The 25400-nt window shown below is 34.9% G+C and overlaps 1 protein-coding gene across 2 annotated transcripts in view; it reads right to left on the reverse strand.

Moving 5' to 3' along the window:
• Nucleotides 1–25400, reverse strand: part of KIF6 (kinesin family member 6) — a 152619-nt gene that overhangs the window by 109672 nt on the left and 17547 nt on the right. For both annotated transcript variants that reach the window (XM_071739374.1, XM_071739373.1), the window contains exons 5-7: nt 23869–23978; nt 13593–13722; nt 4271–4477 (exon numbers count right to left, since the gene is read on the reverse strand). In XM_071739374.1, the coding sequence (XP_071595475.1) occupies nt 4271–4477; nt 13593–13722; nt 23869–23978 (447 nt within the window). The remainder of the gene's footprint in view (nt 1–4270; nt 4478–13592; nt 13723–23868; nt 23979–25400) is intronic.

Here is a 25400-nt window from a genome sequence, read left to right on the forward strand (position 1 = left end):
TTCATATATAGGAGCTGGACTTGAAGGACCAAATAAATTTAATTTCATCATACTTCAACAGCCTCTCTGCAACATGGAAACTGAACATAATACACTAAAATCCAGACACTTTCCTAAGACACATGAACTTACTGAAAATCCTCCTCTTATTTCTTCTATTATAAATAAAGGATAGTATTCAAGTAAAAAAATCTTTAATATTTCCTAAAGCATGCTTTTAAAATTCTACATTCTTAAAGCACATGGTTCTTAGAGAGGACAATAAATTTATTGCTGAGAAAAAGCCATGAAAAGTAAATTACAAATAAAAGGGTGCATGATTACAACAGACTGCTGGAAAGAAAGAATTCAGGTTAGAACTTATGTGCCTTGGCCAAAAAGGAAATGGTACACCTACTATTCTCAGTTTCTCTTCTCAGCTGTTTACATTATGGGACCTAATTATTATTAAATAAAGAATTAGATTACCTCATGATCTGTTGTGATATATATAAAAGATGTGTACTGTAAACTGGCCAAGTACCAAACCAAAAAACTGTTACTACATGAGTTGCACAAACTATCCTAAATAAGTAGGAGCTGGTTTTCTGTTAATATATGTTACAGGCTGGCACATTTATATATTTTTTTTTATTTATATATACATTTTTTTTTAGAAAATTTATTAGAAACTTTTTGTTGGCACTAGTTTCTCCTAATGGTCTTCAAAAAGTTAAAATTACTGTTACTAGAAATCTTACACTGGCAATCTTGAGAGGGATTAATGCATAATACAAAAATTACTATCTTTAAAGTAATCTGGAAACCCATTCCTGGATCAAGGTTTTAAAATCTTGTACATTACAACTTGTTAGATGGCAATGTTCTATCTCTGTTAAGTTTAAAATATTGTGTGTAACCTCACTGTGTTTAGCATATACATTAATAAGCAGAATCCCACTCTGCCACACATACAATCTGAATAGACAAGATATACCTCTGACATAGCTTTTAGTCCATACTAAAGTCCTTTTAGACTCCTGCCCGTACTTCCCACTCTTCTGTCAATTAAGTCTCCCATGTAACCTCCCATTTCTAATAAAGTTTATTAGTGTAAGGTCTGTTACAGCACAAAATTCTATTTCTATTGCTGGTGTCTTGTAGCATTTACAAGCCTTGATACTTCTTGGACAAAATATGCTTCTCTCAAATATCTACTACAGGTCTTGCTGGAAATAATTCATTCAATAAAATAATGATTTGCTTATCAAAACCAAATGTGTTTACTTTATATCATTGAAAAAGTCCCTATTTTTCTGTTACTCTAATATCTGTATATGTGAATTAGGAAACAACTACACCAGAAACTGTCTTTTCTATAGGATGTAAATAAATCCAGCATTTGATGGCTGGCAGAGATTTCATATTTTATTAGCAAAAACTCCAGTAATGTGGGTAGCAATCATTCACCAACCAATAAAAACTTTCAGTATTCCCTATATGGAGTATGTGTTAAATGACACTTAACAAATATATTCAAGAATGGGAACATTATAGTCTGTTATTTGCAGGAAATACACACAGTTCTAATTCCACTATAGAGTCAAACCATGTGGCTGTATCACTATTAATTTTAACTCCAATTTTAGTCTAGGATACCCTATCAGATGGGAAGGTCTACACACAAACACCAAAATGCACTTGTAATTTCAGGCCATACTACTATGTCTTACAGAAAAAAAAAGTTATCTGGACGTGGTACTAGGGATTTCTAAGACAACATCTGTATCAAAATGCTATGGATACTAAAACTGTATCAACCCTACAGACATTGTACATCACCTGCATGACACCATTGCACCACCATTTTAATCTGGACATACAGGCAACTTAGAGAAAAACTGGTTTATTTGAAGATTTCTTACCACTTTGTGTATATTGAATGACTAGCTCAGGTTTGGTAACACAAAACTGTGTTACATTGTCATCTTGACAAAAATAATTTTATGTGACTATTTTATTATGCAAAGTGTTTAGAAATAGCATAGTCCAACACTTACATGCCAGTAGATAACTGAATAGTGGAGTATGTAAATACTGTGATTGTGAGGAATCCTCATACTTCTAGGTTCATCAGGTCAGGATTGAATATCCCACTTTCCACTGAATAAAAATATAGTTTTTACTGTCTTTATTGGTCTTTTGTTCAGAATTAGAAAGCCTTTTAATAATATGCAATCCCAGACAGAACCCAATGTGCTCATCTCTATTTATTCTATAATAGGAGTTAAAAGTTAAATGACAGGCCATTAAATTCAACCTCACAGGAGCTCATGCAATGTTAGAAATATAATATAAATACACAAAACTAATACAGTAAACAAGAAGGATCCTGAGTGCAATTTGTATTAGTTGAAAGAGGTCCATTTTAGAATCACCCTTATCACTTCCCATGAGAATAACCAGAATACAGATTTTACTTCAAGGTAAAATTTAAAAAAATGAAGGATATGAAAAAATTTAAGTACAATAGTAATTGACTGACTGCCACCTGCTGTGCCTTAAGCTTCTATGACAGATGAAATATCTCTGATTATATTAAACTAAGCCTTTTGTTTTGTTAACACAAAACTACAGAAAACTAAAATATTCCCAGTAAATAGAATAATGTTATATTTCCTAATCTTAATTTTTGTGGCATTTCCATGTATCATAGAATCATAGAATGGTTTGGCTTGGAAGGAACCTTAAAGACCACCAGGTTTCAACTCCCCTGCCTGGGCAGGGACACCTCCCACTAGACCAGGCTGCTCAAAGCCCCATCCAACCTGGCCTTGAGCACAGTCAGGTTTTTGGCCTTTAACATGGTGAATATTGTTTCCAGTACCAAATTTGTAAAAAATTATGTATTACACTTGTAAAAAAGTGGAACACATCACACCTCTTACAGATGTGAGGTCTGAAGTCCACACTTGAAAATCTTCAATGATTGCAACTTAATGACACAGCATCCTCAAAACAGATTTCATTGGTTGCTAATGCTTTACAATGTGATTTTACAACATTAAAATACAAAGTATCACAGAGGATCAGGGAGACATAAGCATAAGGGGCTCTAAGTGTTTATAAAAAAGTAAAAGTGTCTTTCAGTAGTGGCACAAATACTAAGGAAAAATAAACACCTGAAAGGAAGGAATGCTATGGAATGCAGACAATGACTGGAAACCTGGTAGAAAGAAAAGAAGAGATATTGTAAAAGGTGGTTTTACAGAGTGTGATCAGCCTTCACTCTCATACTGCATTCACAAAAATCAAAAGGATCCTAGGATGTAACATTTTATATTTCTAGTCCTGAAGGGAAAATTATTATATCAGATTAGTGGGAGAAAAATAATTTGAAAATCCCTAATAGTACTACTAATATAATAAAATTAAAAAAAAAACAACAAAACCAACCCCCAAACCTGTTAACCAATCCTTTGTCCTGTAATGCTTTATTTTCAAAGTTTCCTTTCACCATCACTATCTTACTCCTTGTTTCTTTGTTTAAAAATAATAAATCAGTAAGATTAGTAGGATGAATCCACTTTCTCAGTATTTGCCTTTTCCAAAGACGAAACTAAAAAGCAACAGTTCAATGGCAATAGGGATATTAGTAAATCTTAAATCATAGATACTAAACTTTTTCAGTAGCAACAAGCAAATGACAAAGATTTGGGGAGATCTAGTATTATTTTTACAGTTGCAAATAAGAGTCCTACTGGTATAAAACCTATTATGGTACTTACTCCATGAATACATTAAGAAAGATAACTCGTGTCTGAAAGAGATCATTTGAATCATTCACATTGGGAGAGGAATAAAACAACAAATGAGAGAAGAGCCTAGTACTTTACAATATCACAACATTTGAGCCAAATAAGCCCCAATCACTTTAGTTCAATACTTCTTGAGTGATACATCCTGATCCCAGCTGTGGAAGGGAGTGAATATCACAAAGAAAATTTTTATCAAAAATATAGCTGCAATTGTGTACATATCTTTAGTATTTCACATAAAGCAAGAAAATTATTTTTAAAATGCTACCCTGTGTAGTTACACTAACTTTACTGTTTAATTCTTAAGCTTTTCCTAAGTTAAATATTTTACTTCAAATTAAGAGCTACAAACGTAAGCATATAAAAAAATTACAATAAATGCACAGACTAACTGAATATTGTAATTCCAAAACACTACACAGTAGTAAACAGAAATGAAGGATGGGAATAGTTTCAGACTATTCCAATTTTACCTGTTCCAAATAATGCAATGAGAGGTTGATATATTTGGCTTCTGTCAATAGGTGACCTCCAACTCCAGTCTTTGCAACACGTTCTGATCCAGCAAGGTCTACTAAATGTAACTTGGAGCGTCGAATAGTTGCAGATCCAGGTTCCTTGCTGGAGATGTGAATAGTGAAAATGCAGTGAGATCGGGTGGAAGCTTGATTCATTGGTGTCTACAAAGAAAAGAAGGTAATAGCCCTCAATGCTTATGCAATAAATAAATTCAGCTTTCCAGAGATTAAAACTCTTGAAATTGAAATAACTTACCCATTTTTTAAAACTATTATTACACCTATAACATATACACAAGCAGCATCAAAATGTTTTACCTGGTGCTCACATTCTGGCCAGCTGCTGGGTTGATTTTAATCTGGATGAATTGTACTTCAATCAAGCAAGCAAGCAACTATCCTTGTTCCAAAATAATCAGTGAGTACATCAGTAAAGCAACTGGCTTTATGATGCTGAGTAATAGTGCTAGGAAAGAGCATTTTGATCAAAGGGAAACTTAATAATTCCTGGTCTCAAAGAGTTTATCCGTTTCCCCATTGGAAAGCCCACTTTAAGTGTTTTGTTTTGTTTTTTGCTAGACAGCTATCAGTTTTACTGAGACTAGAACTTTCTATAAAGCTGTAAAGTTTCACACTTTCATTACTTTTATGAAAAAAAAAAAACAAACCTTGGCAAAGTCAGTATCAGAGTTTTACATGGTATGACAGTTTTCATGAAAGGTTTGGTTTATATAAATTTATTTGAAATATCAACTGCTATATTTCCTTAACTAGATACATGGAAATTCGTGGTCAATTTCAGTAATGCTAAGCTTTAGTATGACTTTGGTGGTGTTGCAAATTTAATTGAAAGGCAGAACAGAAAATTTTGAACAGCCCTCAGATACTTAATTTTAGATTTCAAATGACCATATGGCATCATGCGTGATCTTTTATTTTTTCAAACAACATATAAAAAAATCCTTAAGCATCTAAGGCCTCTTCTGTTTAGTTGTATCAAGCTGTTGTTGGAAACTTAAGACTAAAAAGAATTCCTTATTATGTTACTTTTAAAAAATGCTGAACCTTTAGAATATATATGGAGACTAGAGATTTACCATGGAAATAGTATTTTCATTTAAAAACCATTGCAAGTATGTTATCAGGGCATAAAGACTCCTCTCACAGAAAAAAAAAAAAAAAAAGGTAGTGAAATAAATTAATAAATAAATATGATTGAGTTAGCAAGTAAATCTCTACTTATTTATAGCTATTCAAAAGAAGATGAAAAAACGCTACTTGGTTAAATAAATCTATCTATACTTTATTTCTCTGCTATTCTATTATTTATCCAGGCATACTCTGTGGTTCAGACTAGATATACCAAAACACTACTTTTTTTTTCCTCCATAGTCTTCTTTGGCATGAAACATTCTAGATGTTAAATGCAGCTGTTAAAAGTGTTATCTCATTAATCCAGAACAGACAGCTCTCAACAGAAAGACTGCAAGTTGAATATTCCTATTCCATGAATAAATTGAACTATACTTCTTGGTATCCTCTCTTTGTCTCCCCTTCAAATTCCCAGTATTTTTTTCCCAGCCTTAATAGTACCAGCACAACTGAACTGTTTTTGGGAACTGATCCAGTTCACAAAAAAAAAGAAAAGAAAAGAAAAAAAAAAGGTCTGCAAGCCATAGATGTTTAACCTGGATCAGTTTCTGGATTCAGTCACAGCACAGCTGTAGAAAGCCATTCTGCTAGAATAATTTAAAATGGCAGCACACAGTATGTGAACAAGTAGGTGGTGTGCAGAACATTCTGTAATGAATAGCCCTACCTGCTTTACCTAATAAAGCTAAGCTCAGAGGGAGAGGGAAAAGAGTTTTGATGACTTAGTTTATAGAGATGAGGAATGTTGGAACAGCATAGTCAGGCCTCTGCTTAAATGGAGATTTCACCATCCTGTGAAATGAGCATCAGTGCTGTCACACGGTCAGCTGCCTTCAGAGGTGAAGCTGACCAAACAGATGAACAATCAAGCTGATGAAAGGGCTGGAGTACAAGTCTTACAAGGAGCAGCTGAGGGAATTTGGGTTTTTAGTCTGGAGAATAAGAGGACTTACTGCCCTCTACAACTACCTGAAAGGAGGCTGTAATGAGGTGGGAGTTGGTCCCTTCTCTCACATAACCAGTGAGAAGATGAGAGGAAATGGATTCAAGTTACACCAGGGGAGGTTCAGATTGGATATTAGGAAAAAATTTTTTACTGAAAGAGTGGTCAGGCATTGGAACAGGCTGCCCAGGAAATTGGTGGAGTCACCACCTGTGCAGGTGTTCAAAAAAACCATGTGGACATAGCACTTGACATGACTTAGTTGGTTGGGGATGTTGGTTAACAGCTGGACTCGATGATCTTAGAGGCCTTTTCCTATTTGACTTATTCCATGATTCTATGATTCTATGAAATGAAGGGGCAGTCACTTGTACCACGGGAATGAAAATAAACCTGGTCAGAGAAAGGTATAGGTATGTCAAGCTTAGAAAGGCAATAAGTACTCCCCAACGTATTTAAAATGTAGTTATACTAAGAAAAAGTTACATGCTATTAAAATGTAGTTTATCCTGCAATTCTGACTCCATGAATAATCAGAGCCAGCTTCACTTATTTCACCAGGAGAGCTATGATTTTCCTATTTGTAGTTCTGTGAAACAGGACTGGATATTTTATTTTTCCTCTCAAAATTCACCACAGGATTAATATTTAAGGACATTTTGCATTACAGTCATGGCATCAATCACACTATACTGCAGACAAGTCTAAGCCAGATGGAGTATCAATAGAGGTCTAACTATGAAATCACAAAGTAAAGGTTGCTGGGAAAGAAATAGAAGAAATCAGCATACTTCAGAATAAACATTCTTAAGCAAACTGGGGTTTCACTACGCTGTAAAACCTCCTCTCTTTCAAAATGTGCTTTTCGTTACACCTGTTTAACGTCAACAGAGGCAAAAAAACCTTAATGCATTAAAAGAAAAGAATTTTGAGCCTTTGAGTTTCAAGAGGTCAGGGCAATATTGGGCCTATTTCTTTTTTATTGTCTATATCAATGCACTAGCCACATCTTGTTTTTCCATGTTTCAAGCACATCTTTCTGGACTGGTCATTAGAAATTCTTCTGTTTTTCTCACCACAGCTTCTTCATGTAAACTGAGTGAAGCCAGTTTAGAAGTTTTTGGTTAGAATCCTAAACTGCTACTTAAACAAAGTCCTTCAGAGTAGAACCATGCTTTAATCAATACACCCACACTGCTTTTTACAGTATGATTCTATCTCCAATTTGCTGTTCCCATATTTAGAAAGTTCTATTACAACTCTTACAGGAAGAGTAAGGCAATATCTGTTAAATGTGATGTGATCCTGAAATGTTAATTACTGTCACAATCCCCCACACTTTTCTACTTTGACCACACAAGTAGATACAAAATACACAGTAACAGAAACAACTTGTCATCATCTTCAGTCCAAATATTGTTTTGGGTTTGTTCTTGGGTTTTTTTTTTTCTGTATTATGTATGCAAGTTCTGAGTATCACCATACAGCTGTTCAGAAAATTTGTAAACTGAAAACAAATAAACAAAATTTTCTGGACAAGGTCTCAGAGCCTTCTAAAAGGTTCCTTCATTCCTTTCAGAGTTCATTTTGGCTTTGTGAGCAGTATTCAAACCATATGTATATGAAATCATCCTCACACTAATTTGATGTGATGAAGTAAAAAAAGAAAGAGGGGAGTGGCCTGGCTCTCAGCAGATGGTTGCTATTGTGAAGGTTATATATAGAACAACTGATGAGCTGCAGTTTCTTACAAAGAAATAATTTTTTCCAGGAATTCTATGACATCATAAACCACATAAGCAGACTTCAGACACTTTGTGATATCACATGAAAACTACAAAGGTATTAAGGCCCGGTCATCTGCTGCTGCCCATTTGTGGCATGGTAAAAGAGGAATTAAAAAACATAACTTTCAAGATCATGGTTTGGTAAAGCATCAGTGTTTTGTTTGATGTTGGAAAATACATATAAGAAATATTTCAAGGCATACAACCCAGTCTTCTTTTTCTCTAGGACCAGGATATACCTGTGTTTGCTGAAATTAAAAAAAAAAAATTGTACAAAAGCCTCATGACTTAGACCATCACATCTGTTCACCCAATGACTGCAAGAAGGTGCCTGCTAGTTTAATGCACCAGAGCCATAATTACAGAAACCTCTGAAACTGATGCTTTTTTCAAGGAATACAAGCTCATGAAAGGCCCAAATAATAGAGGACCTAAGAAGAAAGTTTCTTAAACGGGAGAAAAACGTGTTAAAAGCTGGGACAAAAAGATTTCACAGGTGAAAAACGTAGCTGTTTAGACCACATCTCCATTAGGCAGTTCACACAGTTACAGTGGAGCCTCATCTTTGAATGGAAATACATCAGGCATCAGAACAAGATTTTTCTGTATAAGTGAATAAGTGACTTGCCAAGGCATAAATGAAGGAAGGTTGATTCTGGATGCTCCCATTTTTTTGAGAGGATGACTCGGTGAAAAGATGCAAAATTTTGTTTGGAGGAGAGCTTTTTCTTGTCTTCATTTTTTTCCACTTTTGATCTTTTTGAAGAAGGGCAAGGAAAAAGATAAAAGCACTGATATCATGCAAGGCAGGTATCACATGGATTTTTTTCCAATCTCAAGCTACATGATGGCTACCTGTAGGGAGAAGTTCTAAGAGCTTCAGTAATTTCACAGTTCAGATGGCAAGAGCAGAGGCATGGTGTCCAACAAGAATTAAAAAAAAAAAAAACAAAACAACACAATTTAACACATTTTGCTTCTCTGTTTGAAATTAAACCTCAGAGTACTCTGATGTTTTCTGTTAGCAGATCATAAGACTGCATGATTGAAGAGATTTTTTATTGAAAACAGTGGATATATCAGTCTAATTAATATAAACTCCACCAGTTCAACAGAACCACACTACACTGAAGAGCACATAAAGACCCTGCCTTTATATCTGGTAGATGAGTGAGATCTTAATGTATCTCCAGTTTCTGTTCTGATTAAGAAAGTACAAATGAAGAGGTTCTTCAGGTGTATGTAGGTACACTTGACACAGTTGAAATTGTAGATTTATTGCTATGAAAACATAGGGATCAAAAGAAGTGCAACCTGACACTTGCCTGATTTCTAAAAGCAATACTTTACCTTTCCATATTTACTACAAGTAAAGTTTCACAGTCAGATCATGGTAACTGAGGTAACTTCTAAAGTAACATTATTAAACTTTACATTACACAGTGCCTCTTACCCATATAAATCCCAAAGCACTTTAAGGACTACTCAAAGTCCTATGCATGACCAGTGATTGTTTTACCACGCATGGAAATGACAGCATCTGTGCTGAAATGATGATGCCATTTGGTGCTAATGGCACCACCATAGAACAGGTTTGTCAGAGTGGAAATAAATTAACAATTCCCACCAATGAGGAACCTAGGAAAGAAGAAAGTTGTAACTCATTGTGGAATGCAGCTCTAATATGGATAACATGCTTTCTTGGCAAAAGTGTCATTCAATCTCACATGTTCACACATTCAAACCCCATTTTTCATATTTCAACCAAGAAAAGACACACTCAACCACTCCAGTGCTTTTCAAAATATATTCTAGTATTAATGGACAACAAAAAGAAATACAAAAGGAATGAGTTCCAATTCAGAAGTCACAAGTCCCCACAACTACCTTTAGAAGTTTAAAAGTGCAATTCTTTCTTGAAGTAAACACATTGAAACATTGCCAAAAGTCTACTGCTTGTCCAGTGTCTATTTCAAACTTTTTAAATGTGGGAACAAACACTGCATAGCATGCACTGTCTTCCACATTTAAACAATGGAGTTTTATAGGTATAAAACCATGCAGGAAAATATTTCCTTCATCTTTAAAATTAAGTAGTTTTTCCTTACAGGAAAAACAAATGCTAAATGTAAATGCAACTGCAGTGTTTAGAGATACAAATCTTGCAAAGATTTTACAGTTTTGAAATTGATGCTACTGGGTCTACCTTTCTCTGCTATGTTAAGAGAAATACTAAAAGTTTGGGAACAGTATCTAGGTGGCCAAATGCTTATTTATGTACATGAGCTATTTTAGGTACAGCTGCTACAACCTGTGTCATATGTGCATAATAGATTTTGGAATCCTTTGTTGGGAGTTGGGTTAGAAAAATAAAGTATTAGAAATAAATACTGGTTTTTAATAACTTGTTGCTGAGGTTCCTATGCATTCAAATGTAACAAGAAACTTTTATGGGAAAACCAAACCAAACTATAGCCCTTAGAGTTGGAAGAGCTGCCACCAAAATAATAATTTCTTTGGGCTTGTTCTCTGCCCATTTCTCCCTGGCAAAATACAAGAGACAAAATTGGATTTTTACACTAGGAAGTTTGTGCACAGATGTCTCCCTCCTTACCACTTCTATGACTTGTTGTATACATCAAAACTAGTGCAAAGAATTGGTCCTATACTGACCTACAAACCAATACCACATAAATTAGATTGGATTCCTCTTTTTTTCCTTCTTATGAACTATATAGTTATGTGTATAGGAAAGAAGCATTCAGTTGCAAGCATTCCCTGATATTTAATGAATTAATGCAGCCCATAAAATACTTTTAATATGATCATGACATTTTTCCTTAGCAGAGTAACTGGTAAGGGCAAAATGTATCCCTCAAATCACAGGTTCAATTCCACTAGATATAAAAATGGAATTATTTTTAAAAAGGTCCTGCCATTCTTCACAGAAGGGTTATCTTAGGGATAAAACATTAGAGAGTAATTTTAGAGGCTGCAGGTGGCCACAGATTTCATTTGTGATCCATGCCAGTCATATTTTTTTTTCCATAACCTAACTTCTCATCATTAAAAAGATGAATCAGGTATTTATTTTACTTTCTTCTCAATTTAAGTTTATTCATCTTGTGTCTTTTGAAGTTTACTCAAATAGGGTACCAGTAATCCTCTGGAGCAGAAGTTACAGTAATGTTCTTAGTCCTTTCCCCTAGGCATCTACATTAATCTTTCATTTCTGCAAGCACTGTTTTCTCATTCTGTTAAGTCATTGCCCAAATTACCAAGGTCACCTGAAGCCAAAAATGCCAGATTATAGTGGGTGATAGATTTTGTAACACCTAAGAGGGAGCTCAGTAAACTCACTGAACTGTTCTGCAACATACCTGCTGTAAGTGCAAAGGAACAATGTGTGAGATAACTACAAAAATAAAACTTCTTTACTGAAATCCACCTCATTTGAAGCTTTTGGAATCATATTGGCATTTAGATTAATTTAGAAGTAAATATTGCTGCAATGAGTAGTAGACATTCCAAGCAAGTATTCTCTGCATTATTAAAGTATTCTTCATTAAAGATCAATGAAACAATAACATTATAGTATTCATAGAACAGTAGAACTCTTGCTGAGGCAAAAGCAGCAAAAGTGACAGTGGCACAGCATTTGCTAACCCAACCACTCAGATTAGTGAATGCTCCATGACTGTAGTCCTACACATTCCTATGTTTTCTAGCATGCCCCAAGTAAGACTATCAAGTTGTAGATTAAGAAATAAAATAAGGGAATTTTTTCTTAAATCATGGAACTTTGTGTCACACGTTATTTATGAAGCATCTGGACAAATTTATCTAAAAAAAAAACCCACAAACCAACAAAAATTAACAGCTAAGACCAGTTTGAAACACAAACTAATGAAGATTAAGAGATATTTAAAAAAATATGCTTACTTGCTTTGTCTTTTACTCAGCTCTACATATTTGCTCTTAGCCATTGTTCAAAGAAGGAAATTGAAGTTGACATGTCTTTGGTCTGACCCATTAAGAATTATTTTACTTTTACTGAGTATTACTTCATCTTGACCTTTAATGACTTATTATCTTCATTAATTTTGTTTCATGATTTTAAGTGTTTGGGATATATTTTCATGTTAGGCAACATTTTCCAAACATGTAACACAATTGCCCTTTGCAATTGCTGATTTATGACCCTGTCAGCCAGCATTGTACCATTCTTTAAATATTCTGTCTCATGTTCATACACAGGTCCTCTAAACTGATCAGATATTTCCTGAAAATCTCTCTCCCTGCAGTAAACTTAATTTTTCTGTTTTCATTACCAAATGTCATGATAGCTTTTCAGGCTTTTGAACTGTGTAATCTCTATTACAGTTTTTCAAATTCCTCTCCTCTAAATTGTATAAATTTTTCCATTTCAATGTCATTGAATTGTTCTTTGTCTCAACATTCATATTTACACATAGTCCTTAAGTACAGGTTGATTATCTCTTGCCTTAACATCTATTTGCCTCTCAAAATGTCACTGCTGAAATAATCTCCCTTGAAAAACAGAACAAATCAGGTTTTTGCCTACTTATGTTTTGTAATCAAATGCTTCTCCATCCATGCCTTGGTCAGCCAGCTGGGACACAGGGCTACTTGACTACTTCATATACTTTCAATGTCTTTCCCCTCATTGATTTATCAGATGTCTTTCTCAACACACAGGAAGAAAACCCACTCATTTCTAAAATTGAATTAGCTCTGTTGTGGTAAAGACACAATGACATTATACAATGCACTTTTTATGTTTACACTCCATTTCGTAGAATGAAGATAAGGGAAAAAAACCCAAAACCCTAACTGGATATGGAAACATTTAGTCTGAATTTTCCAGAATGAGTTAAAACACATATAAGCAAATATTATTTTGAATGTACTCCGCACTATCATTCTTTTTTTTTACACCAACACTACATGTTTATGAAATAAGAACTAAAAAGAGGGGACTTCTAACTCTTGCTGGAATTACTTCAAAGGCAATTTAGCATTTCTGTAGGAATGTCTGACAGTTTTTTAAGGCCATGTTTTCTAACCTTTAAATGTATATGTATGCTCACACGTCACATTTAAAAGTCAGTCTTTGGTCTATGAGAAATTTTTTTTCTTACTTATTTTAATTACAGAAAGTTATGACATCAACAACCACCGATCAGATTCAGTAAGGAAAAACAGAAAGCTTTTTGCAGAGTGAAGGTTATCAGAGCAATGCTTATTTCACTGTGGAAATATATGCAGAAAGAAAAGTCATTTATCTCCAAAGACTTCCAAACAATAGATGGAGAAGTTTATGACCATTTTGACTCTGGTGGTGTTAAGAAAGATGTGTAGAAGCAATTCTCACCTCAGCAATCATTCTGTTGGTGTCTCCCAAGAAGAGTAAGTTTAAAGCTTCCTCTTCATTGGTTGCTTGCTGAAGAGACAAGTTTTTCAGATGAATGTTCTGATCAGGATCCTCCATTATTGTCACTTTCCTGCATGGAAAAAAACAAACCAAGACAAAAAGAAAAGCAGAACTGCTGTAAGGTTTTGTTCCATACTTTCATTTTGACTGCACCTAACAGGTGACATCTAAAACCTCAAACAAATCATAACAGAAGAACTAAAGATATGAAGAGTAAATTATGCAAGAGCTGAATTAATTTTTTTTGCTGTTACCTCCTTTCTACTTCTTTAGCAAAAACCCCTTAATTGAAAAGGAATATATAAAATCTCTAGTTGTTAAATAAAGCCTTGGGATTTTTATTTTTTTTAAGAGGTGTAATAAAATCTCAAGAGCAATAGAATAGATGAACCATTACGAACAAAAAACAAGTACAGTTTTGTTTACCAGTCCCACAACTCTTTAAGCACAATTGATACATAAAGCATACAAAAATCTTGAGGAACAAATAGCTATGTAATATTTTGGAACCAACGCATCTGTATCCAACATGTTTCCAATAACTTTGTATTTGTCAAAATTATTTCTCTTCATTTTTCTTAAATAGCAATAACTACAAGTGTAAATTACCTCTTTCTTTAACTAAAAGCAAGCAAACAGAATTATTTCTTTCCACTAAGAAATGCTCTTAGTTGAAGAGCATTTTTTAAGCCTTAAAGGTCAGCAAAAAAAGGTCAGTTAGATGGAAGTAGGCAGGATATGGCAAAAGCTCCAGGCGAGCTACTAAATAGTACCAAAACTCTTTTTCACTTCTATAAATAGCCCTTCTACATAAGAATTTCTTCTTTTAATCAGATTACTGAGAGTTAAGTTTTATTGGCTTTACTGAGTAGCCATTAGGGCCTCCTCAGTTAGGCCATTCTATAGCTTCCAACATTGAGCCCAAATAGTTGAATCTCTGGATTTGGAAAACTCCCAGAGTGACAACTCTACTAAAATTGATGCACATTAATTTTGAGGATGAATGGCATGTCCTACAGGGCATATTACATATTGTGAAACAGCTTACCAAAAGTTCTGAAACTTTTTTAGAAGTTGGAAGGTGGTTTTTAAGTGTTGGGGTTTTTTTTAATCTCCACTAGTATAGATAACACATTTGTGTATGCATGTATAATTATATATGTGTGTATATATATATATATATGCATGTATATATATTTTATACATATTCTTTGAGGCTAACCACAAGAGGGAGCATGGGGCTTGAGTTTTTATCTCTAAATAGTTCTTGCATGTTAATTACTCCAAGCTGCTTCAAGTTTGTTCTGCTTTGCTTTTCTTCCCCCTCCCAAACTGACAGAATCAAACTGAACAGCCAAGCAACATTCCATATTATGACTTTTAAGTGTTAGGGAAGTAGTTCACCCTCGGATGGTTAAAATATTGGAATGGATATATAGAAATTTGAACACATTGCAATACACTCACTATTTTCAAGAAAAAAATACAAGTAGAGGAAACACAATGCTTCTTTAGTAGTCATAACAATTGCTTTTTCAAGTATGGTTGCCTCCCACTTAAAAGCCTTATTTTTGTGTGGCAGAGTAAGACAGCACGAGCATAGTGACAAAATTCTGCTTCCTCCATTCAGAGCACAAACCCAAAAGCATAATTCTGCTCTTGCATAACAATGTTTTGATAATGTCAAGTTGTATTCTGTCCACAATCCCATCTGTGCATGCATCAAATGCTTTAGCCCAGCGTGATTCTGATTTCAGGACGATGCTTTGACTTATTTTAATATTTTGAAATTGAAAATGCATCATCTACAAACTTTTCTATGCACACTTGGCATAGTATTTAAAATTTTAAGGAACTCTTCAAACTATATTTTGACCAACTGTTATAATTTCCAGGCAACAAAGACAGTAGGATGGAAAGCTCTGAAGGATTATTGTGTCACAAAGGAGACAGTGGGGACATCACAAACCAATGACAGCCTCTCATACCAGCAGCCTCACTGCTATTAAAAGCATTTCCAGATGAAAGTCTAAATTTGCACATCTTGAGAGGCATCTGTCAAAACTTCCTCTAAAAGACACATTCCAAAATGAAAACAAAATTATTTATTCTGTAGTGCCATAAAGTTGGTGCATAATACGATTAATACATTTCTATAGAACATTCATATTAGTGAAATCTTTAGTTTTCATAGCCCTTATTTGGATCTTGGAGAGGAAAAGCTCTGTTAAGTTATCCACAATGACTGAAAGAAAGCAGAGACAAGGTTTTGTTTTCTTTATAAACAAAGAATCTTTTCCATTTGGCTTAACGAATGGAATTTATAGCTGACTAGGAAACCTGTAGGATCACTTTTTTATACTTTTACTATCTCAGGCCCTTTTCTGCATCAGCTGAGCTGCCATTAATGTAATAGAGCCTTACACACTGAATACTTTCATTTATGAAAATCCAGTTACTGGTAAACAATGAAGTTAAAGCTTCCTTTCATTAACTATTACCATTTCATAAATATGTGGAATATGAATAAAACCAACTTAAAATATTTTGGAAAACAAAGGATAATTATAAAAATCAAGTTTCTTATGCTTATATCTGCCTCTAGGGTTCGGAAGTGAAGAAATATAAAATAATATCAAAAAAATTATGGACATTTAAAAATTAGTCATAATAACATAAGCAAATCATATGAGAATACATATCTTCTATGATACTACTTCAGCATAACTACACAGTTAATAACAAATTTAGGAAAAAGAAAAGCAGCAAGCAAGCATCATGGAATGTGTCCTGAAGAACAGATAACTATAGCTAATCTTTGTGTAGAATTGCAAGGAGCTTTTGGTTTTAAGAATGGCCATGATCATAACTTGCTTTCAGGAAATAAATCGATATAAAATCTACTTGGTAATAAAAAATATATAACGTGTGCTGAAGTTATTTTGCATGTTTGAAGTGTAGTTTGGTAGAACTGTAATGCACAAAATATAATTTTTGAAGAATAATTCAGAACAGTTGTCAGCTCTTTGCCCATTAAAAACCAGAAAAGTGTAGGTTTCCAAAACTTAAGATTCTCCTCATCTTTCGTATTCAGTAGTAACATACTGAACATCCTTGAGTTTGAAAGGATGCATTTCACATGAAAAGAGTGAGATATTATTATTAAACTGAGAATTTTTAAAATACTGGTAATTCTCAGAACACTTAAGAATATAGTTCTTGAAGATCTATAGAGGGTGGCCAGTTTCTAGATTTCATAGTTGGCACAACCATTGAAAAGGGGAAGGGTTGAGCAGGAATTAGTATCCTAGTTGGTTTAGAGTATAAACTCATTTGAGGTAGTTAACCAATATTCATTTGCAGATTTTAAAAAAAATGAAAATATTTTACCTTGACCCCAAGCACATAACATAACTGGACATAACTACTATATCATGATATAGGTATCACTGGTGACTTAGGATGTTAACTTGCTCTTAGCTAAAAGCTTACCTTCCTTTCTATGGAAATGAGTTGACTTAATCTGAAGTTCAAATAAACTTCATCTTTCTGGACCAGAAGCTCCTTTTGCTCTGTGTTGTTTTGTTTTGTTTTGTTTTAAAGTCAGCCACCATCATACTAAATCTTACATATTCCCCTACCAAAGAGAACTTTAAAGAATCTTCACACAAAAATGGGGAATCACTTGTGTAGGATGGTAGTTTAGATTTTATTTTCCCCTGGCCACATCATTCCTGTTTAATGGTTGGTTGGGTGACCTCTCTGTGAAGTAGCTCCTCAACTACTGATCTCTAAAAACTGTCATTTTAAGGTAAGAAAGCATTAATTTTAGTTTGCCTTCACATCATAGAATCATAGAATCATAGAATTGGCTGCGTTGGAAGGGACCTGAGAGATCATCAAGTCCAACCCTTGCTCCACTACCGCTGCAGTTACCAGCCCATGGCACTGAGTGCCACATCCAGGCTCTTTTGAAATATCTCCAGGGACGGAGAATCCACTACTTCCCTGGGCAGCCCATTGCAATGTCTGATCACCCTCTCAGTAAAGAAATTCTTTCTAATGTCCAACCTAAACCTCCCCCGGCACAACTTAAGACCGTGCCCTCTTGTCTTGCTGAGAGTTGCCTGGGAAAAGAGACCAACCCCCCCCTGGCTCCAACCTCCTTTCAGGGAGTTGTAGAGAGTGACGAGGTCTCCTCTGAGCCTCCTCTTCTCCAGCCTGAACAGCCCCAGCTCCCTCAGCCTCTCCTCATAGGATCTGTGCTCGAGTCCCTTCACCAGCCCAGTTGCCCTCCTTTGGACCTGCTCCAGGACCTCGATATCCTTCCTGAACTGAGGGGCCCAGAACTGGACACAGGTCTCGAGGTGTGGCCTCACCAGGGCTGAGTCATGCAGTGTCACTTGCCATAGTCCACACAGGTAAAGCAAGAACTTTATTGGCTGTCCTGACTTAATCTATGACTAATGGGTCTATAACCTCAGCCTTTATTTTTGTATTGTTCAGTGCCAAGAAAATTCTTTGTTTTTAATATCTACTACAAACTAGTTAGGAAGTGTGTGTACTGGTAGGTCATAACTACAATAAACTGAATTGAATCAGTATCATGGAGTTCTATAAATTACAAATACACTGTTTGACAAAAAAACTGTTAGGGGAGAAAGCATTTTGCACAACCTCAGAACACATGAAGAACTTCAGTAAAATTTTCGTAATTTGAAAAGTCCTGTAAATCTTTTAAGAAAACAAGAGACAGCAGTAAGAATTCAAATACCTCTGTATATTTTATAGCAATAATTTAATGCTTTTTAGATGTTTGAAAACAATTATAATTTCCTTGTATAAACAGGGAACTCTCTACAGCTGCAACTAGAATTAGATTTGTCAATATTAAATTAAAATTTTGCATTCTACTAATAAGATTCTTCAAATGTATTTGCATCTGTATGTGATGTGCTTCACAACACTAAACCAAACACTTTTGCATAAGCAACAGTTTTACGTAAGCAAACCAAGTCTCAATTGCAGTCAGCTGTGCTGTTTATGAAGCAGTAAGGTATAGAAACTCATGGCTTCTATGGGCTATGTGTAATATCATTACAACTCAACTTCATGGAAAACGCTTTTTTTTCTGTGAAAATAAAAGTTCAATGGGTTTTCAAAACCAAATTAATTGACATATAAATGGCTGTGCCTATTAGAAACATGACACAGATATATGTGAGTGTATGTATATATATATATAAACAAATGAGTATATGAAACATATATGCAACTATGCATACATAAATTATTATATAATTCTATATATGAAACTATATTCATATGCATAAGGTAGACATATCTATTTGAACTACATTCACCTATTTGTTAGGAATTTATTTCCATCCAGTTAGTGATTTTTTTTTCTCAAAGTCTTTTCCCTTCTTATCTGGCAGACTAACAACATGATTTAGTGGTATTAAGATGAAAATTTAACAGCCTACGGAATATGCAGAGGATGCCTACACACAAAATATAGACTTTAGGAGCTGGGGTTTCAAATCTAATCATGCAGCTATTAGATGCAATGGGCAATTCTAAAAAAAATATTATTCAGTTTGCCTTAAACTTCAAAAAAAATTTTGATGTGTCATTTTTGAAGTAATATCAGCAAGTCTGTTATGTGCTTTTCATGACTTCTGTCACTGGGATGTCATCATTCTGTGCTTATTTCTTCCATTGAACTGATAATGTGAAGTCAGTAATGTGGAGTTTGCTAGGCAGACATAAATATCTTTCATTCAAACTGCATCCCCTTTCTTTTGCAGGAATACAGATAACAATACTGTTCAAAAACAATCTACATACTTCACAAGGCTAACTAATCTCTTGTTTATTCTTCTAAAATGAAACATTTCTACAGCACTTTTCTTGTCCATCTTACATATTTGGGAGAATACCAGCTAATATTTACCCAAGCAAAGAAAACCTGCATTTGGCTTTTTGTTGTGCTTAGAGCTTTGCTAATCCACTGTGGAGTTCAACAGGAATTTGTGCCTGTTAAACTTAGAAATCCTTTTAAAGTAGGAAAACAACACGTGCTTTTTAATATTCTCATTAAATACATTATTTCAATCAAACTTGAGAGATTATAATGTACTTTGCTTGCTACCACTAAAATCTTAAAAAGCCTTGAACACATTAAATTCTTAGACAAATGAAATATATATATCACGAAATAAACACTTCCTATATTTTAAAATATGACTATTCACTTTGTGTGCAACTGCTACGTACTTCATCATTTACAAAAATCAACTAAAATAGTTAATTTGCAACTATTTTTTTTTTGCTGTCATGCAATTTGTACTCCATTTTAAGCTGAATGTTACAATATATTTTTAAATTTTGAATCCCTAGTTTATTAGCTTCAAAATAAACAAAAAACCCCAATAAAAATAATAAATACTTTTATACAGTAGTAAGTATCAGTAATGAAGGTACAGTTTTAGAGTATGGTACATATATTTTTTACAAATCATGTACTGGAAAAAATATTGACCATATTAGAGGCCAAAAAAATAATTCTATTCAAGGCCAGATTGGATGAGACTTTGAGAAACCTGGGCTAGTAGGAGAAATCCATGCACATGTTGGATCTAGGGGGGGTTGGATCTAGGTGATCTTTAAGGTCCCTTCCAAGACAAATCATTCCATCCATCTATGACTTGTTGTACAGTAAGAGTATTAAGGACTTAATAGGATTAGTTAATCTTCACAGGAAAAATTATCTCAAGAAAACCCAACCAGCAAAATATATAGTCCATAAATTTACAGGTAATTATGACTATCCCAGTGTGCTTAATCCCTAATTCACAACTAAATTACCTGATAACTTTTGCTTTTTTAAAATTAACTAATATGTAACAAGGGGTTATTCTTTAGCTTGATTGAATTACCATATATAAGCCAGTTTCAATATTCTGAATTTCATGATAATTGGTAAGCACTTGAAAGTGACATATTTTCCGTTTTTGGCATCTGACGTCCACATAACAGTTTCAAATAAAGTTGCAATTAAATAAAATTTGATTTAATTCAATTGGATAAATTGAATTTTATTAAATGAAGAAATGGAGTAAGTTCCAATAAAACATTGCAAATAACTTAAACGAAGTTAATAATTTAATAATCTTGAAAAGTTTAATAGCATTAACTTCAACAAGCTCAATAAAACTGAGTATAAGACTATTTTTTACACACAATTGCAAAAAAATCTGCACATCTAAGAATGGGTACAAAAATCAAATTATTATCCAAATTTGTGACAAAATTTAGTTCTGTTTGACAGATGAAGAAAGTGAAGCAACAAGACCAACAACAACCCAGTCCCATACACAGAGCTGTCTGCTGCCTTTGTTATTTCAAAACTACCTTGTTTTACATAGAGCAAGCTGGAACTTTTTTTGTAGGTATGTGTCCTAGATACCATATACCGAGTAGGAAACTATCCTGTTTTGAGCCAGGATGGAATCAATCTTGTTTCCAATGATTTCAGTTTTTGGTTAAGTTTCCTTTAAGTAGCTGCACGTGCTAAAATTAACAGCATGTTTTTCATTCAGTGTCAGCTTCTAGGACTGATGCTGCTCCATGTTTGTAGTTACTGCTGGAGAACAGCATGTAGAACCAAGGTCCTTGTTTGGCTCTGGAAAATATCTTATGCTCTGGAATGAAAAAGGGAGTAAACAGGTCACATCTGTGACCCTTCTTTGGGGAAGAAAGGACCAGACAGGTGACCAAAATTCACTAAATTGGGTATTCCATCCTATGTGTGTCATACTCTAAATAAATTTAAGGAATTGTGGGGGTCGAGCTCTTTGTTCATGGCCAGCATCCTGGGAGGATTCGATCCGTTCATCTGCCTTTGCTCCCAGTCTGTGTATTCCTGAATCCCTGTGTTCCTGCATCCAGCTTCTGTCTGCTGCTGGCTTCAGCAGACCAGCCTGGGGCTTTGCCAGAGCCTGCCTGGAATCCTGGGAATATGATACTGCTCTTGTATATATTTATACATATTAGATTATTTTCATCACTATTTTTCCATTAAAGCTCTGCAGTTTGGTTTCCAAGCCTTAAGAATTCCTTTCTGCACAGGGAAATCCAGTGCTTCTCCATAGGAAGGGAGAGGGGATCCTAGAGAGCATCTGCTATTTGTTTAATTGCCAGCCCAGCACTAAATTGTGACAGAACCTAAAGCTAGATTTTAATATCATTTGGAAGAATTTTTTTAAAATAAACAAAATAGGTTTAATACATTAATAAAATAATTTTGAGAAAAACTTCTATTGATTTTCTGCAGTTTTTAGGTTTTAGTACATTTCCTACTTTTTCATCAGCAGTGATTTAATTGCTATTTAAATGTTTCAGTCGCCATCATGTTGAGTGTGAAACTGATGGTTCCCAGCATGATTTCAGGGCATTTGCAAATCCAAGCATTCAACAACTTCTTCACACGCATTTACTCTTTGCTGAGTTATTTAATAACAACACAGTCTATCAACTATTTTTTTCAGAAGAAATTTAGAAAGTAGGGTTTTAATTTTCTATAAATTTCTATAAACCTGATCAGGCTTATGTACCTTATTTACCTTACGTACCTTTATTTACTACCCTTCCCCAAGTATTAGAAGGTGGTACTGTCTCATAAATGAAAACTATTATAGTAATCATCCACTCCGAAGTAAGTATGTGGTACTTTGGAGTGCTTTGTGGCATTTTCTATCTCTCACTTACCTTATTTCGTAACTGCTTGCTCTAGAAAAATAATTTTCATTTAAGGAAGAAGAAGAGTTTTTCTCCCAGTTGTTACTAAGAAATACTGCCACATATGTGCCTGCCACACACACAAACATTTGTGGATACCATATAAGAGGCAGCCTGCCATGAGAAAAAAACAAGTATATCTTCTCCTTTGTCTTCAGTAATTGCAGCAGAGCTCTTCTGCATAACATCAATACACATTTTTAAAACTTGCATCTTCAGTTGGAATCACTGAAATGGTTTCATTGCAAAAGACCTTTAAGATCATGAAGTCCAACTGTTAACCTGGCACACTGTCAAGTCCAACACTAAATTGTGTCCCTAAGCACCAAATCTTTTAAATGCCTTCAGGGATGGTGATTGAGCCACCACCCTGGGCATCCTATTACAGTGTTTAATAACCCTTACAGTGTGGAAGTTTTTTCTAATATCTAACCTAAACCGCCCCGGGCACAATTTCAGACCATGTCCTCCTGTCCTGTTGCTTGTTACTCGGGAGAAGAAACCAGCACCCACCTCCCTACCAGCTCCTTCCAGGTAGCTGTAGAGAGCAATGAGGTCTCCCCTCAGCCTCCTTTTCTCCAGACTAAAAAAACTCAGTTCCCTCAGCCACTCCTTACAAGACTTGTTCCCCAGATCCTTCACCAGCTTGGTTGCCCTTCTCTGGACATGCTCCAGGACCTCATTGTTGTTCTGGTAGTGAGGAGTCTAAAACTGAACACAGCATTCAAGGTGAGGCCTCACCAGTGCTGAGTACAGGGGGTAAAATCACCTTCCTAGTCCTGATAGCTACACTATTACTGACACAAACCAAGATGCTGTTGGCTGCCTTGGCCACCTGGGCACATTGCTGCCTTGTATTCAGCTGGGTACCAACCAACACCCCCAAGTCTTTCTCTGCGGGACAGCTTCCTAGCCAGTCTTCCCCAAGCTTGTAGCAGTGCATGGGGTTGTTGTAGGATGTGGCACTTGGCCTTGTTGAACCTCATAGAGTTGGCCTTAGCCCATCAATCCAGCCTGTCCAGATACCTCTGTAGAGCCTTCCTACTCTCAGGCAGATCAACACTCCTGCCCAACTTGGTGTCACCTGCACACTTATTGAGGGTGCACTTGATCCCCTCCCTCCAGGCCATTGATAAAGATATTAAAAAGAAATGGCCCAAATACCCCTGAAACACCACTTGTGACTGGCTGCCACCTGGACTTATCTCCAGTAACTTCCATCTAGTTTCCGTAGCCTTCATACATATAAAATATGAAAAAATTAAGACATTGCTGATCTAATTGAGAAAGCAAAGTATTTTGAGTTAACACTGAGATCAGCAGCAGAGTTTCAAAAATTTCCCAAACAATGCAAAAGGGCATCTGTAAATGATTTTTGTTGTTCTTGATGATTCTCTGTAGTTTCATTACTCACGGCAAATCTTCCAATTTGGAAGCCTCGTGTCTTGGGTCCAGCAGATCATAACCACATTCATTGTAGATTTCTAAGTAGGAAACGTGAGTTGTATACACTTTACTGCTATCCTGGATAAGAAAAGAAAAACATAGGAAAAAAGAAGAGCTATAAAGAAAAGCCAGAGCTAGAGCAGAGGAAAAATCAATCACTACACATTTTATGTTGGTTCCTTACTCTACCTCCTTCTCTTGCGTTTGGTTACATTTTCAGCTTGTGATACTTTTATATCTTCTGATACCATATGCATAAAGGGTTAAAGGAAAAATGACAAACAAACAAAAAAGTAAAAAAACAACACAACCCCCCAGCCCCTGACACCAACCCTCTCCCCGGCCCTGCCCAGAAAGAAAAAATAAAAATCCATCTTAAGGCCCACCATATCCTGGGGGTTTTGTTTTGTTTCTTTTTTTTTTTTTTTTTTTTTTCCTTAAATGTAGAAAAGTCTGTATACACTTAGAACATGGCAGGATGCTTACAGAACCATGCAATATGCTACTTTTCACTTCTACAACAAAAAAAGAATGTTACTATGAAGAGGTAAACCTTCAAATTTTGGATAGAAAGATTATGCTTAAAAAAATCCCAGGAACAACAGCAAAAATAATCAAATATTTACTTCCTTTAGAAATATCAGTGATATACTGATTTCTACCCTCTTCACCATAACATTTAAGCAATGTTTATGATGTTGGCTGTTCTCTGTAACCCTAATTTTTTCTGTATAATGCATTGCCAAAATGTAACTTAACACAACTGGTTTTTGCAGACAGAATTTTCTCTTCCCTCAAACCCAATCCAAAAACATAAACCTCAAAATAATGGCTATGATTTCCAAAATAAAAGAAAATTAGTCACTTCTTTTCAGCAGATGAAGCCACTGTAAAAGCACTCAGATCACACTGACAGTAGCAGTTCAATAATTCAATGCACTGCTGTTACTTTGCAAAATAGTTTGTTATCAACTTAGTTGCTTCCCATGCCTTTATATTATATAATGACATTTCACTCTGTCAAGGGGCATAATTTAAAAAGTTACACTACAGACAGAGAGAATGTAGTATGGAACTGTTCAAGCAGGAAGCTGTGAAAATAGAATTTCTGAACAAAAAATTAAGAGGTATTATTAAAAGCAAAGGGCTTGAGTTGCTTTGATTTTGGGTAAAAACTTTTTGCTTTTGTTTCAAATTGCACTGTCTCGGTGCAAGTAGGGGCTTCAAAAGTCTTATAGTCTGTGTCCCTGAATTTCCTTTCACACAGGGTTAGGATGCAGATGACTTTTCTACTATGTCAGCACTTTTGAAAGCACAGTCAGATAAAAATAAATACAACAAAGGAAAGGTATGAATAGAAAGGCAGGTAAAAAGATGAAATACAAAGAGCACAACTAAATAGTTTTTGATTCAAAACCCAGTCTGAAAACAGGAATACATATTTTTTTTCCTGCAGAAATTATCTGATGAGAAGTTAGCAAACAAACTAGTTATTTTTAA

This window comes from Heliangelus exortis, chromosome 3, assembly GCF_036169615.1.
Source record: "Heliangelus exortis chromosome 3, bHelExo1.hap1, whole genome shotgun sequence".
NCBI classification, from domain to species: Eukaryota; Metazoa; Chordata; class Aves; order Apodiformes; family Trochilidae; genus Heliangelus; species Heliangelus exortis.